The sequence below is a fragment of the Pelophylax lessonae genome, assembly GCF_965119305.1.
Source record: "Pelophylax lessonae genome assembly, chromosome: 4".
NCBI classification, from domain to species: domain Eukaryota; kingdom Metazoa; phylum Chordata; class Amphibia; order Anura; family Ranidae; genus Pelophylax; species Pelophylax lessonae.
The window spans coordinates 64,646,811-64,667,093 of record NC_138771.1 but is presented as its reverse complement, the minus strand read 5'-3'; the positions used below and the strand labels follow the sequence as shown (position 1 = coordinate 64,667,093).

The 20,283-nt window shown below is 46.4% G+C and overlaps 1 protein-coding gene across 1 annotated transcript in view; it reads left to right on the top strand.

Moving 5' to 3' along the window:
- Window positions 1-5,875: 5,875 nt before the first annotated feature.
- LOC309554094 (endophilin-A3-like) overlaps window positions 5,876-20,283 on the top strand; it is a 190,702-nt gene continuing 176,294 nt past the window's right edge. The window contains exon 1 of the mRNA XM_082255635.1: window positions 5,876-5,952. Within this exon, the coding sequence (XP_082111761.1) occupies window positions 5,908-5,952 (45 nt within the window). The 5' untranslated portion in view covers window positions 5,876-5,907. The remainder of the gene's footprint in view (window positions 5,953-20,283) is intronic.

Below are 20,283 nucleotides of genomic sequence, written 5' to 3'. Positions count from 1 at the left end.
CTCCCTCATCACAGCGCTACCGCCCGACTGGATCTTCCACCTCGGATGTGACCCCAGAGACCTTCCCCTTACTGATTTTACCAATGCCTGCTTTTATGGACCTCTTGTGAGTAACGATTTTATTGTGTGTCATTAAATTACTGCTGTGCTACACTTAGATCGGCGCTTGGCTCTCTCTCTCTCTCTCCTGAAACCATACAGGGTCGCTTCACCCTCTACAAGCCTGCAGCCATCCAAGTGTCCAGCTATTGGATTACACTCCACCATCTGCCCACAGTATACTTTTGCAGTCACCCGTACTGTCTGTTTGCGCCACTTCTCTCCCCCCTCTGCCAGTTCTACTATGTAGGACCGTTGATCTTTGTTTTTACACCAATAGCAATGTCCCTATACAGTTAGAATCACGCCCCTAGGACACACTTAACCCCTCCCTGTCCAATACAGTTAACCCCTTCCCTGCCAGTGTCATTTTTGCAGTAACAGTGCATATGTATAGCACTGATTACTGCAGTAATGTCACTGGTAACCCCAAAAGTGTCAAAAATGTCAGTCAAGGGTCCGATCTGTCCGCCGCAATGTCGCAGTACCGAAAAAAAATTTGCAGATTGCCGCCATTACGCGTTAAAAAAAAAAAACACCAAAAATGACAAAAATCTTTCCCTTTGTTAGTAAACGCGATAACTTTTGCGCAAACCAATCAAAATACGCTTTTTGTGATTTTTTTCTTTTTACCAAACATATGTAGCATAAAACAAATTGGCCGAAAATGTTAAAAAATTTAGATTTTTACATTTTTTTGGGGGGGAATTTCATATAAAAAAAATGTGAAAAATATTGTTATTTTTGCAAAATTGACGCTCTTTTTTTGTTTATAGCGCATGATCAAAAAATCGCACAGGTGATCAAATACCACCAAAAGAAAGCTCTGTTTGTGGGAAAAAACGGACATGAAATTCGTTTAGGTACAGCGTCGCACGACCGCGCAATTGTCTGTTAAAGTCACGCAGTGAAAAAAAAATCGCAAAAAAAACCCTGGTCTTTTAGCAGCCAAATCCTCCGGGGCTTAACCACTTGCCGACCGCCGCACGACTATCTACGTGGGCGGTCAGCCCCTCACAGGCAAAGTGACGTAGGTCTACGTCGCTCGCCTGTGAGGGTTTAGGGAGCGAGCGCGCGCCGCCGGAGGCGCGCTCCCGCTCCCGCGTGGTCACGGACCCCCCCGCGCGTGTGACCGGCGGACCCGATCGCCGTCGGCCACTCTGCGATCGGCGGGGGAGAGGGAGAAAGTCAGGCAGCTTGTGTAAACAAGCTGCCTGTCATTCTCCTCTCTGTATGAGAGATGATCACATGGATCTACTATGTAGATCCATTGATCACTCTGCATACAGTTGAAGCCCCAGCCAATCACAGTTAGAATCACGCCCCTAGGGACACACACAGCCCCTCCCTCTCAAATAAAGTTAACCCCTTCACTACCAGTGTATTTTTACAGTAACAGTGCATATATATAGCACTGATTACTGTAGAAATGTCACTGGTAACCCCAAAAGTGTCAAAAATGTCAGTCAAGGGTCCGATCTGTCCGCCGCATTGTCGCAGTACCGCAAAAAAAAATCGCAGATCGCCGCCATTACGCGTTAAAAAAAAAAACAACAAAAATGACAAAAATCTTTCCCTTTGTTAGTAAACGCAATAACTTTTGCGCAAACCAATCAAAATACGCTTTTTGCGATTTTTTTTACCAAACATAGGTAGCATAAAACAAATTGGCCGAAAATATTAAAAAATTTTGATTTTTACATTTATTTTTGGGGGAATTTCATATAAAAAAAAGGGAAAAATATTGCTATTTTTGCAAAATTTACGCTCTTTTTTTGTTTATAGCGCGTGATCAAAAAATCGCACAGGTGATCAAATACCGCCAAAAGAAAGCTCTGTTTGTGGGGAAAAAAGGACGCCAAATTCGTTTAGGTACAGCGTCGCACGACCGCGCAATTGTCCGTTAAAGTCACGCAGTGCCGAATCGCAAAATACCCCCTGGTCAGGAAGGGGGTAAAATCTTCCGGGGCTTAAGTGGTTAAGTGGTTAACATACTGTTATGTTAGGACACCAATGGTTTCTCCTCGGGTCTTCACAAGGTTGTTGGCTCCGGTCCGGTCGCTGTTGCGGCAGCGGGGCGTATCTATCCTGGTTTCCTGGGGGATCTGCTTTTCCCTGTGGTGTTCATACGATGCTGACAACGCAGTTGGAAGTCACCATGAGAACTCTTCTGAAGGTTCAGAACCCACCTGAACTCCTCCAGTCATCCCTGGTCCCTTCCATGCTATCTCTGAATTTCGCCTATAGAGGCATCATCAGGAAATGTTCTAAATGTTAATGTATACGATTAAAAAAACAAAAAAAAAAAAGACGCCTCTGTACTTGTGTAAAAGTGTTTGGGGGGACTGGAACTCTGCTTTAACCTAGGTTTTACTATGTAATGATAGTATCTAGCACTGACATCTAGTGGTGAAAGTGCTAATCTTCCCAATAGATAAATATATTAGAAATTCATTAGATTGATACAAAAATATGAAAATCTTTAAATAAAGTTGCCAATGAACTAAAAAAATAGAAAGGAAAAGTATTGGAAAATAATACTGTTAACGCCAAATTCTGACCCTACCATGTCACAGCTGAAATCGAGACTTCAGACCGTTTTTTTTTTTTTCCACTCTTCTATTGTCCTATTTTGGTGAGCCTGTGCGAAATGTAGCCTCAGTTTCCTGTTCTTAGCTGACAGGAGTGGCACCCGGTGTGGTCTTCTGCTGCTATAGCCCATCTGCTTCAAGGGTCGATGTTTTGTGTGTTCAGAGATGGTCATCTGCCTACCTTGGTTGTAACGAGTGGCTATTTGATTTACTGTTGCCTTTCTATCATCTCGAACATTTTCCTCTGACATCAACAAGGCATTTTCTTCCACACCACTGCCGCTCACTGGATATTTTCTCTTTTTCAGACCATTCTATGTAAACCCGCGAGATGGTTGTGCGTGAAAATACCAGTAGATCATCCGTTTTTGAAAAACTCAGACCAGTCCATCTGGCACCAAAAACCATGCCATGTTCAAAGTCACTCAAATCCCCTTTCTGACGCTCAGTTTGAACTTTACCATGTATAGATGCCTAAATGCATTGAGTTGCTGCCGTATGATTGGCTGATTAGCAATTTGTGTTACTAAGCAATTGAACAGGTGTACCTATTAAATTTGCCGGTCAGTGTCTGTGCCTCTGACATATATCATAGCGTTGTACAATCACACATTACTATTATACATATATACAAGTATAATGGCCACTGAAATCTCATCTCACTTGTACGGGCTGTTACATTTATTCTCTCCTCCCTCACACCTCATACGTGTTGTATATGTTATCCCCTTATTTATGTACATGGCAACTACTAACACCCCTCCCCATGCCACTGACACCCCACCCCCATATACCCTAGATGAACACCCCCTACCCCAGAATTATAGCTCACACCTCATCTACCCCAGGCTGACCTCCCCACCTCCATATACTCCAGACTGACCCTCTCACTCCCATGTATCCTAGACTGACCTCCCCACCTCCATCTACCCCCAACTACTGACACCCCCACCTCCATCTACCCCCAACTACTGACCTCCCCACCTCCATCTACCCCCAACTACTGACCTCCCCATCTACCCCCAACTACTGACACCCCCACCTCCATCTACCCCCAACTACTGACACCCCCACCTCCATCTACCCCCAACTACTGACCTCCCCACCTCCATCTACCCCCAACTACTGACCTCCCCACCTCCATCTACCCCCAACTACTGACACCCCCACCTCCATCTACCCCCAACTACTGACCTCCCCACCTCCATCTACCCCCAACTACTGACCTCCCCACCTCCATCTACCCCCAACTACTGACACCCCCACCTCCATCTACCCCCAACTACTGACCTCCCCACCTCCATCTACCCCCAACTACTGACCTCCCCACCTCCATCTACCCCCAACTACTGACACCCCCACCTCCATCTACCCCCAACTACTGACACCCCCACCTCCATATACTCCAGACTGACCCTCTCACTCCCATGTACCCTAGACTGACCTCCCCACCTCCATCTACCCCCAACTACTGACCTCCCCACCTCCATCTACCCCCAACTACTGACAACCCCACCTCCATCTACCCCCAACTACTGACACCCCCACCTCCATCTACCCCCAACTACTGACACCCCCACCTCCATCTACCCCCAACTACTGACACCCCCACCTCCATCTACCCCCAACTACTGACACCCCCACCTCCATCTACCCCCAACTACTGACACCCCCACCTCCATCTACCCCCAACTACTGACCTCCCCACCTCCATCTACCCCCAACTACTGACACCCCCACCTCCATCTACCCCCAACTACTGACCTCCCCACCTCCATCTACCCCCAACTACTGACCTCCCCACCTCCATCTACCCCCAACTACTGACCTCCCCACCTCCATCTACCCCCAACTACTGACACCCCCACCTTCATATACTCCAGACTGACCCTCTCACCCTCATCTACCCTAGACTGACCTCCCCACCTTCATCTACCCCTAACTACTTACACCCCAGACTGACCTCCCCTATCTACCCTAGACTGACCTCCCCACCCCAGACTACCCCCCCCCCCACCTTCCCTCATACTGACAGCCCCATCCACACTAGATTGACACCCCCCACCCATCTACATCAGACTGGCCCCCCACCCCCATCTACCCTAGATTGACACCCCCACCCTCCATCTACATCAGACTGACCCCCCACCCCCATCTGCCCCATCTACCCTAGATTGACACACCCATCTACCCCACCGTGACCCCCCCCCACCTCCTTCCATCCCAGACTGACCCCCCCACCCCATCTACCCCATACTGACTGACAGCCCCAGACTAACACCCCCAAACTAACCCCCCCCCCACCTCCATCTTCCCCAGACTGCCACCCCCCATATACCCTATCCTGAAACCGCCACCCATCCCAGACTGACCCCCAACTACTGACACCCCAGACTGACCTCTCCCCTATCTACCCCAGACTGACCTCCCCTCCCTACCCCAGACTGATAACCCCACCCCCATCTACACCAGACTTACTCCTCCTATGTCTGACACCCCAGACTGATCCCCCACCTCCATTTACCCTAGACTAACCCCCCCACCTTCCCTCATACTGACAGCCCCATCTACCCTAGATTGACACCCCCCCAATCTACATCAGACTGACCCCCTCCACCTCCACCTTCCCCAGACTGGCCCCCCACCCCCTTCTACCCCATACTGACTGACACACCCATCCCCCCATCTAGCCCAGACTGCCCCCATCTACCCCAGACTGAGCCCTCCCCCACCACCATCTTCCCAGACTGACGCCCCTACCCCAAACTGTCACCCCCCATCTACCCGTGACTGATCCCCAACAACTGACACCCCCACCTACCCCAGACTGACACCCCCAACCCCGGTACAGACTATTTCGTTTGAGATACTCCCATGGAAATCACATCTCCTGTGCCACTAATGCTGCCCCGCACTTATGGGGTTAACTAGTGTAAGCTCCTCCTTAAGATCAGCTCCGCCCCTCCAGCTGATCACTGCTCGTAGACCTGGAGCCGATGTACTGTGACGTCTGGGGTTGAATTATTCGGCAAGTTGAAATAATCGGCAGTACACCGAGATTGCCGTGATTGTACACAGAGGCGGGGCTTTCGGGTCCGCCAATCACACCCGGGGGCGGGGCTTGTTCGTCTCGAGACGTCTCCCGCTCCTCAGCTTTCTGTCAGAAACGGATCGCTGGACACCGGGCTCCCCTCCCCCATCACACACCGAGGACAGCATGTCGGTGGCCGGGCTGAGGAAACAGTTCCACAAAGCCAGCCAGGTGAGACCGTGTGTTCCCCGCCCCCATCCATCACACTGTACACCCCCCATCCGGGCTCCTCACTCTCTTCTCTTCATACATGGAGGGGGATTTACTGTGTGATGTTATGGGGGGGCTGTATTGTATGATAATAGGGGGTGTATTATATGGGGGGGCTGTGATAATGGGGGGGTGTATTGTATGATATGGGGGGGGCTGTGATAATGGGGGGTGTATTGTATGATATGGGGGGGGGCTGTGATAATGGGGGGGTGTATTGTATGATATGGGGGGGGCTGTGATAATGGGGGGTGTATTGTATGATATGGGGGGGGGGGCTGTGATAATTGGAGGAGGGCTGTGATAATGGGGGGTGTATTGTATGATATGGGGGGGGGGCTGTGATAATGGGGGTGTATTGTATGATATGGGGGGGGGGCTGTGATAATGGGGGGTGTATTGTATGATATGGGGGGCTGTGATAATGGGGGTGTATTGTATGATATGGGGGGGGGCTGTGATAATGGGGGGTGTATTGTATGATATGGGGGGGGGGGGCTGTGATAATTGGAGGAGGGCTGTGATAATGGGGGGTGTATTGTATGATATGGGGGGGGGCTGTGATAATGGGGGGTGTATTGTATGATATGGGGGGGGGGCTGTGATAATGGGGGGTGTATTGTATGATATGGGGGGCTGTGATAATGGGGGGTGTATTGTATGATATGAGGGGGGTGTATTGTATGATATGGGGGGCTGTGATAATGGGGGGTGTATTGTATGATATGGGGGGGGGGGCTGTGATAATTGGAGGAGGGCTGTGATAATGGGGGGTGTATTGTATGATATGGGGGGGGGGGCTGTGATAATGGGGGGTGTATTGTATGATATGGGGGGGGGGCTGTGATAATGGGGGGGTGTATTGTATGATATGAGGGGGGTGTATTGTATGATATGGGGGGCTGTGATAATGGGGGGTGTATTGTATGATATGGGGGGCTGTGATAATGGGGGGGGTGTATTGTATGATATGGGGGGCTGTGATAATGGGGGTGTATTGTATGATATGGGGGGGGGGGCTGTGATAATGGGGGGTGTATTGTATGATATGGGGGGGGGGGGCTGTGATAATTGGAGGAGGGCTGTGATAATGGGGGGTGTATTGTATGATATGGGGGGGGGCTGTGATAATGGGGGGTGTATTGTATGATATGGGGGGGGGGCTGTGATAATGGGGGGTGTATTGTATGATATGGGGGGCTGTGATAATGGGGGGTGTATTGTATGATATGAGGGGGGTGTATTGTATGATATGGGGGGCTGTGATAATGGGGGGTGTATTGTATGATATGGGGGGGGGGCTGTGATAATTGGAGGAGGGCTGTGATAATGGGGGGTGTATTGTATGATATGGGGGGGGGGCTGTGATAATGGGGGGTGTATTGTATGATATGGGGGGGGGGCTGTGATAATGGGGGGGTGTATTGTATGATATGAGGGGGGTGTATTGTATGATATGGGGGGCTGTGATAATGGGGGGTGTATTGTATGATATGGGGGGGGGGCTGTGATAATTGGAGGAGGGCTGTGATAATGGGGGGTGTATTGTATGATATGGGGGGGGGGCTGTGATAATGGGGGGTGTATTGTATGATATGGGGGGGGGGCTGTGATAATGGGGGGGTGTATTGTATGATATGAGGGGGGTGTATTGTATGATATGGGGGGCTGTGATAATGGGGGGTGTATTGTATGATATGGGGGGGGGGGGCTGTGATAATTGGAGGAGGGCTGTGATAATGGGGGGTGTATTGTATGATATGGGGGGGGGGGCTGTGATAATGGGGGGTGTATTGTATGATATGGGGGGGGGGCTGTGATAATGGGGGGGTGTATTGTATGATATGAGGGGGGTGTATTGTATGATATGGGGGGCTGTGATAATGGGGGGTGTATTGTATGATATGGGGGGGGGGGCTGTGATAATTGGAGGAGGGCTGTGATAATGGGGGGTGTATTGTATGATATGGGGGGGGCTGTGATAATGGGGGGTGTATTGTATGATATGGGGGGGGGCTGTGATAATGGGGGGGTGTATTGTATGATATTAAGGGGTCTGTATTTTATGATTTGGGAGGCTGTGATATGGGGGTTTTATGTATGATTTGGGGAGCAGTATTGTATGATATGGGGGGTGTATTTCATGATTTGGGGGGCTGTATTGTATGATTTGGGGGGGCTGTATTTCATGATTTGGGGGGCTGTATTGTATGATATGGGGGGTATTGTATGATATGAGGGGGGCTGTGATATGGGGGTGTATTGTTTGATATTGGGGTGGCTGTGATATGCGGGGTGTGTATTGTATGATATGAGGGGGGCTGTGACCCCAGACACAGCCCAGGTAGGTGAATGGGGCGGGGCCACAATGGAGTGTAATATAGGTGGGAGGGGCTTCTCAGGGTTCTGACAGGTGGCTGGGAGGAATCGGTCACCTCATCTCCCCCTGAGACCCCCCCACACTACCACCCCGTATATTACAGGGGAGTGCGGGGCCCCCATTATGTCCCATGTTGTGTTTACCAGACCCATCACCACCAAATGTCACATTGAAGTGAATGGGACCGTACCATAACTACATGGAGTGCAGGGGGGGGGGTGAGGTATCGGCTACTTAGGGCTCATTCACACGTGTGGCAGCTGTTGCGGTTGATGGGGGGGGGCTGTGAGGTAATGTCTCCTCCTCACTGTCTATTATCACCCTGAAACCCCCCACACCATCCTGTCACATCCACGTACATCACTCATGGTTGTAGTTTTTGGTTCCATTCACTTGGCGGGGGGGTGATGTTTTCTGCAGCTACATTATGTGTACAAAGCTGAGCGGCTGCATGTCCTCCTCTAGGTGGGCGGTCAGGTAGAGGTAAAACTGCGTCCTAACCTCCTGTGTTTACCGCTCACCCGGGTGACGGTATGATTGAGCCCTCAGGGGTAAAGCAGGCGATGGCACATCTCCCATCCTCCCTCTGAAAAGTGATCTCTGTAGAGGGGAGGAAACAATGCTACAAGTGTGAATGAGCCATAGATTGTACATACAGTGTCCTCATTATCCATGTACAATAATCTTTGGGGGGGTCTCATGTATGGGTCGGTGTCGGGGTTCTCACACACCAGAGACAAAAAAACACAACTTCTACCTACTTTATTTTTTTTCTTTAATGGTGGCCATACACTTTTAATAATTATATATATATATATATATATATATATATATATATATATATATATATATATATATATAATATTATTATTATTATTATTATTTTGTTTTTTTTGCAATCATTGTTCTCTTGATAGGAATAATTGATCTATAGTCGACAATCCATTCTGTTGATATGCTACACACCGGGAAGAGGATTTGGGTTGACAGTTATATTTTTCAGTCATATTTATGATTTCTCTGTACAATCTAATAATCTGACCAATTAAAATATCACATTTATACAAAAAATAAAAAAGCATCTCGGTGCTGCTGGTTGATCCAAGCACAGTCAATACATTTCCAACCTGGCTGATCGTCTCAGTGGGATCAAATCTGTTCTAAATCTAAACTGAACAGAAGGGAGGTTGTTGTTCTGTTATTTGCTGATGGAATTGTTTCATCCAATCACACATTAATCGGATAATAAATAGAAGTGTGTATGGCCATTAATGTGCTGGTCTCAGGGTTCCTTTTTTATGGTTAGTGTACAGATTTATTTTTATTTTTTTTTTACTAATATTGGCACTTGGGATCACAGTGTAATCAATAATGCACAGGGGTGTGTCTTGTTAGCTGTCTATGTAATTACCCCGCGCTTTCATGTAACGATAAACGAATGATACATTTGTGTCACAATCTGGAATTAAATGTAGAAATTACAATTTGAGGGATGATTTCAGTTTCCTTGCCCATTCCTTATTAACACTACTTAGGCTGAAACGTGTATCACCCTTCTAGTACATTGTATGGTTTGATGCTGTATCTTGGTTTGTTTTTTATACATTTTCTGTTGAATTCTATGGAGAACACATCTGGATAAAACATCTGTGATTCCAGCCTGAAATTGTATTTCCAGCTCCTCCAAACACGAGGATAAGCTCCGGTTTGGTCTTTACTTGCAGTGATAATAACATTGACCTCACATGGCCATATTCAATCAGGGCAGTCACAAACCTCCCCGCCCCTTTGTGTGCACACATCTGGGGGGCGGAGAATGCGCTGGCAGGAGTGACTGCTTCCCTCTATACATCAGGGATTAAAGTGGAAAGCTCCCACCTTATTAAAACTGATTACAACAGTGCACTGATAGGTTTAAAGGCACCCTCTCCACCCTGGACCCCGCCGCTGCACTTGGCTCCTTCCACGATTGACTTGTGCTGCCCATGCGAGCTTTATAGTGCCAGTGTAGCGGTATTGGAAACATTGCAACAGCAAGCGGTCATTGGTCATCACTGGCATGTGACCACGCTGACCAATAGAATCTCTCTGAGCCCTCTTTGTTCTGGGACAACATCCTGGAAGAAAAAAAGGGGCACGAGTACAATTTATTTTTTTTTTTTTTTTGTTTATCCCTAGACTGCTATATTAGTGGGCAGTGGGAAATAATTATGAAAAGAGCTAAATGTCGAGAAGGGAGGGGGGGGGGGTTGGTGAGTGTTATGAGTTTGCTCATCTCTTTTTCATTTTTTTGTACTAAGGTAAAGTAACCCCTTTTAAAATCAACAGTCTCCATGGTCTGTTCTTCCCCTGATTGGAAAGATTAATTCTGGTTGCAATTAATTCCGATTGGCTTCTCCCGTCTTCTGTGCCATGTCACTGGTGAGGTCTGCTTCTGATTTCACACACTGTACGAGATCTGCCACAGTATGCTCTTAAAGAATAACCAATCTCACCGGATCTTGTATGAACGACATGAGGGACACCAGGCAAGGTCTCCCAGGAAGGCACTGGTGACCAGTGGTGTATTTTGGTTTTGTGCTGCCCTAGGCAAGACTAAAATTGGGCACCCCCCCTCCCCATCCTATGTAAATTTGCCCCACTCCTTCTTTTTTAACGAATGTGGCTCCCTCCAAAATTTAAGGACTACAAGTCCCAGCATGAACCCCTGAGATCTCACGAGGGGGGGGGGGTGAGAGTGAGAGGGGGGATGAGAGAGAGTGAGAGGGGGGATGAGAGAGAGAGAGTGAGAGGGGGGATGAGAGAGAGAGAGTGAGAGGGGGGATGAGAGAGAGTGAGAGAAGGGATGAGAGAGAGAGGGGGGGGGTGAGAGCAAGAGAGGGGGAATGAGAGAGGCGGCTCTAGTGGCCAATAGAGTCTCAGGTGGAGGGGGGGTGGCTTTTTTGCTGCCCCCCCTGCAAAGTGCCGCCCTGGGCCTTGTTGGCCTAGGCCAAAATACAGCACTGCTGGTGACATAGCCCTCTCAGGGGGCAGCCGTGAGGCCCTGGCTGTGTCACCAGTGTCAAGTGAAAGTCCAGAAGAACAAAATAAAACTTCAAGAGAAACCTCAGTCTTTTTTTTTTTTTTAGTGGTTTTGTGCCCCCCCCCCCCCCCCCAGCTTTGCCATTGTGGAGCATGTGCAGATGTGCCCAAGGGCTCTACTCAGCCTTCAGGTTCTGGCACATCTGTGTATATACAGATTACCCACACACATGGCAAAGTTTCAAGCATTCCACAATAGCTGTCTGCACATGCATTTGCAGCACAGGAAGATCTCTTGAAAAGTTCATTGAGTTGGTGGGTGGGAGTGGAGAGGCCGGGCAATATGAGACTTGCATTAGAGTGAAGGTACGCTTTAAGTAAAAGCTCATTGATTATACAAATAGCTTGATGCTGTTTATGAACGTGGGCACAGAGCTGCATATAGCATGATTTATTTTATGTATTGGGGGAGGGCGTTAAGATTGCCTTTTAACTTTTCTTGAGATCTCTGAATGGCAGGACACTCTGATTTGCAGAGACCGGATTCCATGGTTATTGGCTCTTACCTGGCCCCTCCGGCACCTCACTAGTGGCCAGTCTCTGTGATGGGCAGCAGCATTAGCCACTAGAGTACCGAAGTAAAAATTGTAATCCGGGAATACATACAGAGCTCCTAGTATACCTTCTCTGTACTGCAGTTTTTCTCCAGGTGATACTGTAGTGCAGTGGTCCTCAACTCCGGTCCTCAGGGCCCACTAACAGGCCAGATTTTAAGTATTACCTTGGGGAGATGCAGTCTATAATACTGCAATCACTGAGCAGCAAATGATATCACCTGGGATGTATTTCAGTTATCTTGCAAACCTGGCCTGTTAGTGGGCCCTGAGGGCAAGGGTTGAGGACCACTGCTGTAGTGCACCATTGAAATTCCAGTCTATCCCAGTCCGTTTTAGCGGTGATCTGGGAACACCTGATTGTCATACAGGAGAGCAATTCCCAAATGTACTCACTGCCGTCTCCTGCTTATTTCTCGCATACAAACATCCTAATGTAGAAAGTGTCATTTCTAAAAGTTTTCTTATGGCCAACAATCAGATTCAAACTTACAGACTCCATAAAGAGTACCTGTCACTGCCTATTACTGTCACAAGGGGTGTTTACATTCCTTGTGACAGCAAAAAAAGTGATCAAGGAAAAAAAAAATTCCAAGGACATTGTAAAAATTTAAAAACGTTAAATGTGCAGAATATCGGCACCTAATATCCGCTATACGCCCTGAAAAAACGATATTGGTCGATTCCCTAGAACTACCTACAGTGTATCCTATGTTCATCAGTTTGTGTTCTTTAAATGATTAAATTTGGAAAAATATAAAATACATCAGAATCTGTATATAGATGATCCATTAACATGAGAAAAAAAGTTAAATAACTCTCTAAGGGCTCTTTCACAGGGGCGGTCCGATCAGATCCGCCTGTCCGTTTTTTAGGTGGATCTGATCGGATGCCCCATTCAGCCCTATGGAGCAGCGGATGTCCTGCAGAAGTGGTAGCTGCAAATACAGTGAAGGAGTTTAAGCATGCATGGGATAGGCATAAGGCTATCCTTCATATAAGATAGGGCCAGGGACTATTCATAGGATTCAGATATATTGGGCAGACTAGATGGGCCAAATGGTTCTTATCTGCCGACACATTCTATGTTTCTATATCAGAGGAGACATGTCCGCTGACACCCGCTGCCATCCGAATCCGATCCTGTCCGTGAAATCTGGACGGATGGAAACCCTATTTTCCATCCGTCCTGGGGATCGGATGAGAGCAGACAGGCGGTCCGCTCTCATCCGATTCCCCATAGAGAGCAGCGGGGGCTGTGACACCTCCCTCTCCGCACTGCAAGCGGAGACGGAGCTGTCATCCGCCGGCTCAGCGGGGATCGCGGATCGATCCCCGCTGAGCAGCACGGATCCACCTACGGAGGCAGACCGTGTGAAAGAGCCCTAACTCTCTAAGGCAGAGGTAAGTCATGTCCCCAAACACTAACAATATTTGATTTCTCCTATTTGGGGTTCCCAGTACCCCATGAACATGGAATGTGCGGTTTTAGAATGTTTCTACTCTAAAAGTGAAGTTTAATGTGACTTTATCACTGTAATTGATAGAAATTGATGTTCTCTCTGGAATTGTTTTCAGCTGGGTGGGCAAAAGTGAAATAAAAAGGTCAAAACTACAATACTAAAATTGGAAATGTGTGACACATTAAAAACTTACAGCTCATAAATTTAGAGGTTAACCTTTTAGATGATTCTCCTACCTCTAGCATGCATAGGGTATCCAATAATGCATGCACTAGACTAGCTGTTTTATATACTGTACATGCATCCTCAGTGTGTGTGTGTATATGTGAGTGTGGTTCTTTTACTTTTTTTTTTTTTTTTCTTAACCACTTGCCGACCGCCGCACGACTATCTACGTCGGCGGTCAGCCCCTCACAGGCAAAGTGATGTAGGGCTACGTCGCTTGCTTGTGAGGGTCTAGGGAGCGAGCGCGCGCCCCCGCGTGGTCACGAAACCCCCCCGCGCGTGTGACCGGCGGACCCGATGTCCGCCGGCCACTCTGCGATCGGCGGGGGAGAGGGAGAAAGTCAGGCAGCTTGTGTAAACAAGCTGCCTGTCATTCTCCTCTATGTAAATACACTGATCACACGGATCTACTATGTAGATCCATTGATCAGTGTCCTTACAGCTCAAGCCACAGCCAATCACAGTAGAAAGCACGCCCCTAGGGACACACACAGCCCCTCCCTCTCAAATAAAGTTAACCCCTTCACTACCAGTGTATTTTTGCAGTAACAGTGCATATATATATAGCACTGATTACTGCAGTAATGTCACTGGTAACCCCAAAAGTGTCAAATGTCAGTCAAGGGTCCGATCTGTCCGCCGCAATGTCGCAGTACCGCAAAAAAAATCGCAGATCGCCGCCATTACGCGATAAAAAAAAAATGACAAAAATCTTTCCCTTTGTTAGTAAACGCGATAACTTTTACGCAAACCAATCAAAATACGCTTTTTGCGGGGTTTTTTTTTTTTTTTTTTTACCAAACATAGGTAGCATAAAACAAATTGGCTGAAAATGTTAAAAAATTTTGATTTTTTTTACATTTTTTTGGGGGGGGAATTTCATAAAAAAAGTGAAAAATATTGCTATTTTTGCGAAATGTACGCTCTTTTTTTTGTTTATAGCGCATGATCAAAAAATCGCACAGGTGATCAAATACCACCAAAAGAAAGCTCTGTTTGTGGGAAAAAAAGGACGCCAAATTCGTTTAGGTACAGCGTCGCACGACCGCGCAATTGTCCGTTAAAATCACGCAGTGCCGAATCGCAAAATACCCCCTGGTCAGGAAGGGGGTAAAATCTTCCGGGGCTTAAGTGGTTAATCACTATTGCATAGGGGGCTGAGGACAACCTTATGTGATAGTACAGAGGCAAAGACCAGTAGTCCTTGTTGAAAAATCAGGAGTAGACCTGATGCTTCCTCTGAGCTCAGCCCATACAGATCAAAGACACCAAGTCCAGCTGATCTGCGTCTTACCTGGCTTTTGCCATCAAGATTTTGACAGCTTTAACCCAGTATGTCAAATTCCTCCATCCACACTGTTTAGTAGATTTAGATATACTGTATAAAACATCTGGAAAAATGAAGTCAGTGGAGTAATTGCACAACCTCAGATGACAGCACACAGGGCGCCCCTAGAACTTTGTATGTCGGGAATGCACAGCTTCTGCAGAGGTAAAGCCCTCCAGCAGCTGTCCAGTCTTGTATGATTACAGCCTTATTGTTTTATCCTTCCTATTCCTCATATAATCCCAAAGCTTATTCCCTCAGATTGCAAGGGTATCCGAAATGTACCAACATCAGATGTACATGTTGTCATGCTTTGATGGCTTTAATCCGGTGTTCTTAAGAATGGTGACACAGCGGATCTGATATTTTTCTTTGTAGTGTTTTTCATTTCAGGAAACCGGTATTTCCTGCAGAGTTATGCGTTTTTCTGACCATATTATTCATCAAATAAAAAAAATTTACAGGAATACAAAAGGAAAAAAAATAAATGCACTGTGCTTTATTCACTAACTATATAAAATCTACCACTTGGGCCGAGTAACCAACAGTTGCAACACAAAATGCTTACATCAAAAAATATCCAGCTTAATGCTGGTTCACACTACGGCACGACTTCAGGGGCGACCTGTGAAGTCGCATGCACCGCGACTTCGGCAAGACTTGCACACGCTTCACATAATGGAAGTCAATGGAAGTCGCTCCGATGTTGCCCTGAAGTAGTATAGGACTTGAGTCACTCCTATTAGAACGGTTCCCGTAGTACACAATGGACCGCGACTTGTCAGGCTGACAAGTCGCTGTAGTGTGAACCGACACTTATTCCCGGTTCACACTTGTGCGATGCGGGAAGGCTGCGAATTCGCAGCCTGTTCCAGCATCGCAAACGCACATCTGGCACTTCACACTGCCATATGCGATACGCAGGGGGTGTCAATGAAATGTTAACGACACCCCCAGTTTTATCGCAGTGCGATCTGACAGTTCGCACAGGATCGGATCGCACAAGTGTGAACCACTGTGCGATCCGATCCTGATGCGGCTGGAAAAAAGGGTCCTGTGCGTCTTTTGTGCGGGTGCAGTGCGAATTCAGCCATACATCAGCACATGAGATCGCATGTAATGAAGGAGCAGTGCGCTCCGAATTACATGCGATCGCCGCACTCGCACAAATGTGAACCGGCCCTTAAAACAATCAATGAATTTGTTGACAAAACAAATGCTGGTGCAAAAAAAAAAAAAAACAATCGATTGTCAACACATGCACTGATTTTTTTTTTTTTTTTTTCTTAAGTTTGATATTTTTTGATGTAAGCATTTTGTATTGTAAATGTTGATTATTTAGCACAAGTGGTAGATTTCGTATAGTTATTGCTTAGGCCTCCTGTACACTGCTACTTGTAAACGGACGTTTAGGAGCAGTTGGGCGTTTTTTTCAGAAGCCCCTGAACCCTCCTCTATGTTATCTTATCTGTCCATGTACACTGAGTAGTTTACAGTCATTAAGGTTCGGTTTCCACTAGTGCGGCTACGAAGTCGTGCTACTAATAGCGCGACTTCGTAGCTTAAGTTGTTTGCGGCTTTCAGTGAGACTTGTCCCTCATTATAGAGGGAAGTCGCACAAACTACTTTTGAAGTCGCCGCAACTCAAGACGCGGCAGTGGAAACGGGCCCCATTGAAAACAATGGCTTTTGACTTGCTGTGCGACTTGACATGTGTCAAGTCGCACCGCAAGTCGCACTAGTGGAAACCGAGCCTTAGAGGCAGTTGAGTTCAGTGTCATTTTTTGGAAAGCAATTATTTGTGTTCAGGATGTTTAGAACATGTGTTTACCGGCGTTTCAAACGCAAAACGCGACCGAACGCGATCACCCGCGTTTAACACTTGCGCTTTTCCATTTTTAAAGGGGAATGATTTTTTGACCTCTAAAAACGCCCGCTAAACGCGGCATGCAAACGCGACACAACAGACGTTTTAAACGTCCTTTACATAGCTGTTAACCACTTGCCGACCGCCGCATGACTATCGGCGGTCAGCCCCTCACAGGCAGTTCTACGTAGTACTACATTGCTAGCCTGTGAGGGTCTAGGGAGCGAGCGCGCGCCCCCGGAGGCGCTCCCCTGTGTAGAAACAGTGATCATACGGTTCTACTATGTAGGACCGTTGATCACTGTTCCTACACCTCAAGCCACAGCCAATCACAGTTAGAATCACGCCCCTAGGGACACACATAACCCATCCCTCTCAAAAAAAAGTTAACCCCTTCACTGCCAGTGTAATTTTACAGTAACAGTGCATATGTATAGCACTGGTAACCCCAAAAGTGTCAAATGTCAGTCAAGGGTCTGATCTGTCCGTCGCAGTACCGCAAAAAAAATCGCAGATCGCCGCCATTACACGTTAAAAAAAAAAAATGACAAAAATCTTTCCCTTTGTTAGTAAACGCGATTACCAATCAAAATACGCTTTTTGCGATTAACCAAACATATGTAGCATAAAACAAATTGGCCGAAAAAGTTAAAAAATTTTGATTTTTACATTTTTTTTTTTTGGGGGGAATTTCATATAAAAAAAATTTGAAAAATATTGTTATTTTTGCAAAATTGACGCTCTTTTTTTTGTTTATAGCGCATGATCAAAAAATCGCACAGGTGATCAAATAACACCAAAAGAAAGCTCTTTTATTTACATCGCATTTATTGGATCCCGTCAAAGTTGGGTGGATGATATGCATAGCTGATTATTACACCTGATCACCTGCAGCATGTTTTTAACATTTGATGTACTAATAAATTATTGATGTTTTTTTAGCACTAAAATTTTTTTTTTTTTTATTACAAATAGTATACTAATTGTTGGGCACCTAAATATCCCTTCTCTTTCTTGTCATTTTCTCCCTAGTGGAGTAATGGCGAGGAGCCTTTTTTGTCTAGTTCTATTTGGGGATAGTGCTGCTGCCTTTTATCTATACAGAACCTCCCCCTCCCTATTTATTTCACAAAACCTTAGAGCACTGATGAAGATTCTATCCTCTGCTGGAAACTGATTAGAGGAGTTAGAAAAGTCTGAATCTGATTGGTCGTTATAAGTTGCCAATAACACATTTGAAGACCGTTTTATAAATGAGGCGCTCTATGGCTCAGCCTTTAAAAGTAAAAAATACTAGAATATTCCTGTCCAATGGGTGTAAAAATCTATTCTCACGCTCACCACAATAATAATTGCATGCAACGCTGCGGTACCAAAAATTATTGTAAACTTCCTAAAGCACAAAAGAAAAAAAAAAAAAAAAAAAAATGTTCTTCGCTATAAGGCTACATAATGCAGCAACAACCACACACGTAGGACACACAACATTGAAGAAGGTTATTCTTCCAAAGCAAACACACCTTTGCACACTGGTACTAATTAGTATTCCAATGTTTCTCTTCTCCCTCAGTATCTCTCCCTCACTCAGCTAATGTCACCCCAATGTCAATGGAGAGGGGCCAGGGAGGGGCAAACAAGGATGATGTGCAAGTGCCCAACATTCTTCTTATCAACCAATGATGTCACTGGCAGCTGGAAGGTTGTAATGGTGCACAATTAAAACTTGTGGCAGGCTTGATCCACCCACTGGCTTATTGCCCAAAAATTGTATATTTCTCTGCATTTTGCCAGGGCACACCTGAAGGCACCCCAGGGTGCCTGGGCACTCTGGTTTAAAAAGGCTGTGTTATACCACAGTCTAGTCACAACCAGCAGATATACTTTGTATCAAATCCATAGAGATGTTAGAAAAAAACAACCGTGATGGGCCAGTATCTAAACATAAATCTTGTAGGAGAGAAGAGGAGAAAAAATATTGCTTAATATTTCCTTAAGCATAAGGTTGTCTGATCATTTTTCCAATCGTTTTAATAAGGTTATAAACCATAAAACCGTACAATACAGTATAGAGAAGTACCGATACATGACAACTTTATTGACCTACAACATTGGTCATTAACCACAAACTACCTGCCCACCGTCAAATGATGGCGGAGCGGTGTAGCTATTGTCCTGGGACGCCGTCATGACGGCGCACCAGAACAGCCTCTCTGGGCGTGCGGAGCGGCAATCGTGACCGCGCCGTGTTGCTACAATCAGTGCCCATAGTACTGCCAGTCAGTGCCTGCTCATCTAGGCACTGACTGGCAGCACTATGGGCACTGATTGTGGGCACTAATGGTGCCGCCCATCAGTGCCCGTCAGTGCGGCATATTAGTACCTCCTCATCAGTGCCGCCTCATCAGTGAAGGATAAAAATGTATTTATTTTCAAATTTTACTCACAGAAAATAAGAAAAACCTTTTTTTTTTTTTTTTTTTTTTTTTTTTTTTTGTAAGGCTCCATGTACACGGGACGCTGGAAATGGCCATTTAGGAGCAGTTGGGCGTTGTTTTCAGAAGCCCCTGAACCCAACTACATTTTATCTTATCTGTCCATGTACACATGGTCGTTTACAGTCATTTGCAGGCAGTTGAGTTCAGGGACTGTTTTTAGAACGCAATTATTTGCGTTCGAACGTGTGTTTCCCGGCGTTTCAAACGCGTCTGAACGCGATGACCTGCGTTTAGCGTTCGCGTTTTTCCATTTTAAAGGGGAATAATTTTTTTGACCTCTAGGAACGCTTCTAAACGCCAACGCCCGCAAACGCTGCTAAACGCCCGCTAAACGCGGGTACAAACGCGACCGAACGGATGTTTCAAACATCCTAAAAATTCCAGCATTCAAAGGGACTTTTAACAACGTCCCGTGTACATGGAGCCTAAGAAATGAAAAAACCCAGAGGTGAATAAATACCACCAAAAGAAAGCTCTATTTGTGTGAAAAAAATGGTAAAAATTTCATATGGGTACAGTGTAGCATGACCGCGCAATTGTCCTTCAAAGTGTGAGAGCGCTGAAAGCTGAAAATTGGCCTGGGCAGGAAGGGGGTGAAAGTGCCCTGTAGGCAATTGGTTGAAGAACCGGTATAATGCACATTTTGGACTATGATTATAGTTGTGAAGAACAGAAGATACATCCTCCGAAGAGGAACTGCATGGCGGAGGCACCCCCATGGAAGACGAGGGGACATCTCCTCCATGAATCGATCACGGTAGCTGTCTGATGATGATCTTCCATATACAGGTTTTAGGTCCACTTTGATTTCATGGATGGAATGGAAGTAACTTCTGCTCTGCCTTCAAATCCAGGAAATTTAAATCTGATATTCAAGGCTCTGGATATTGCACTCTTGAA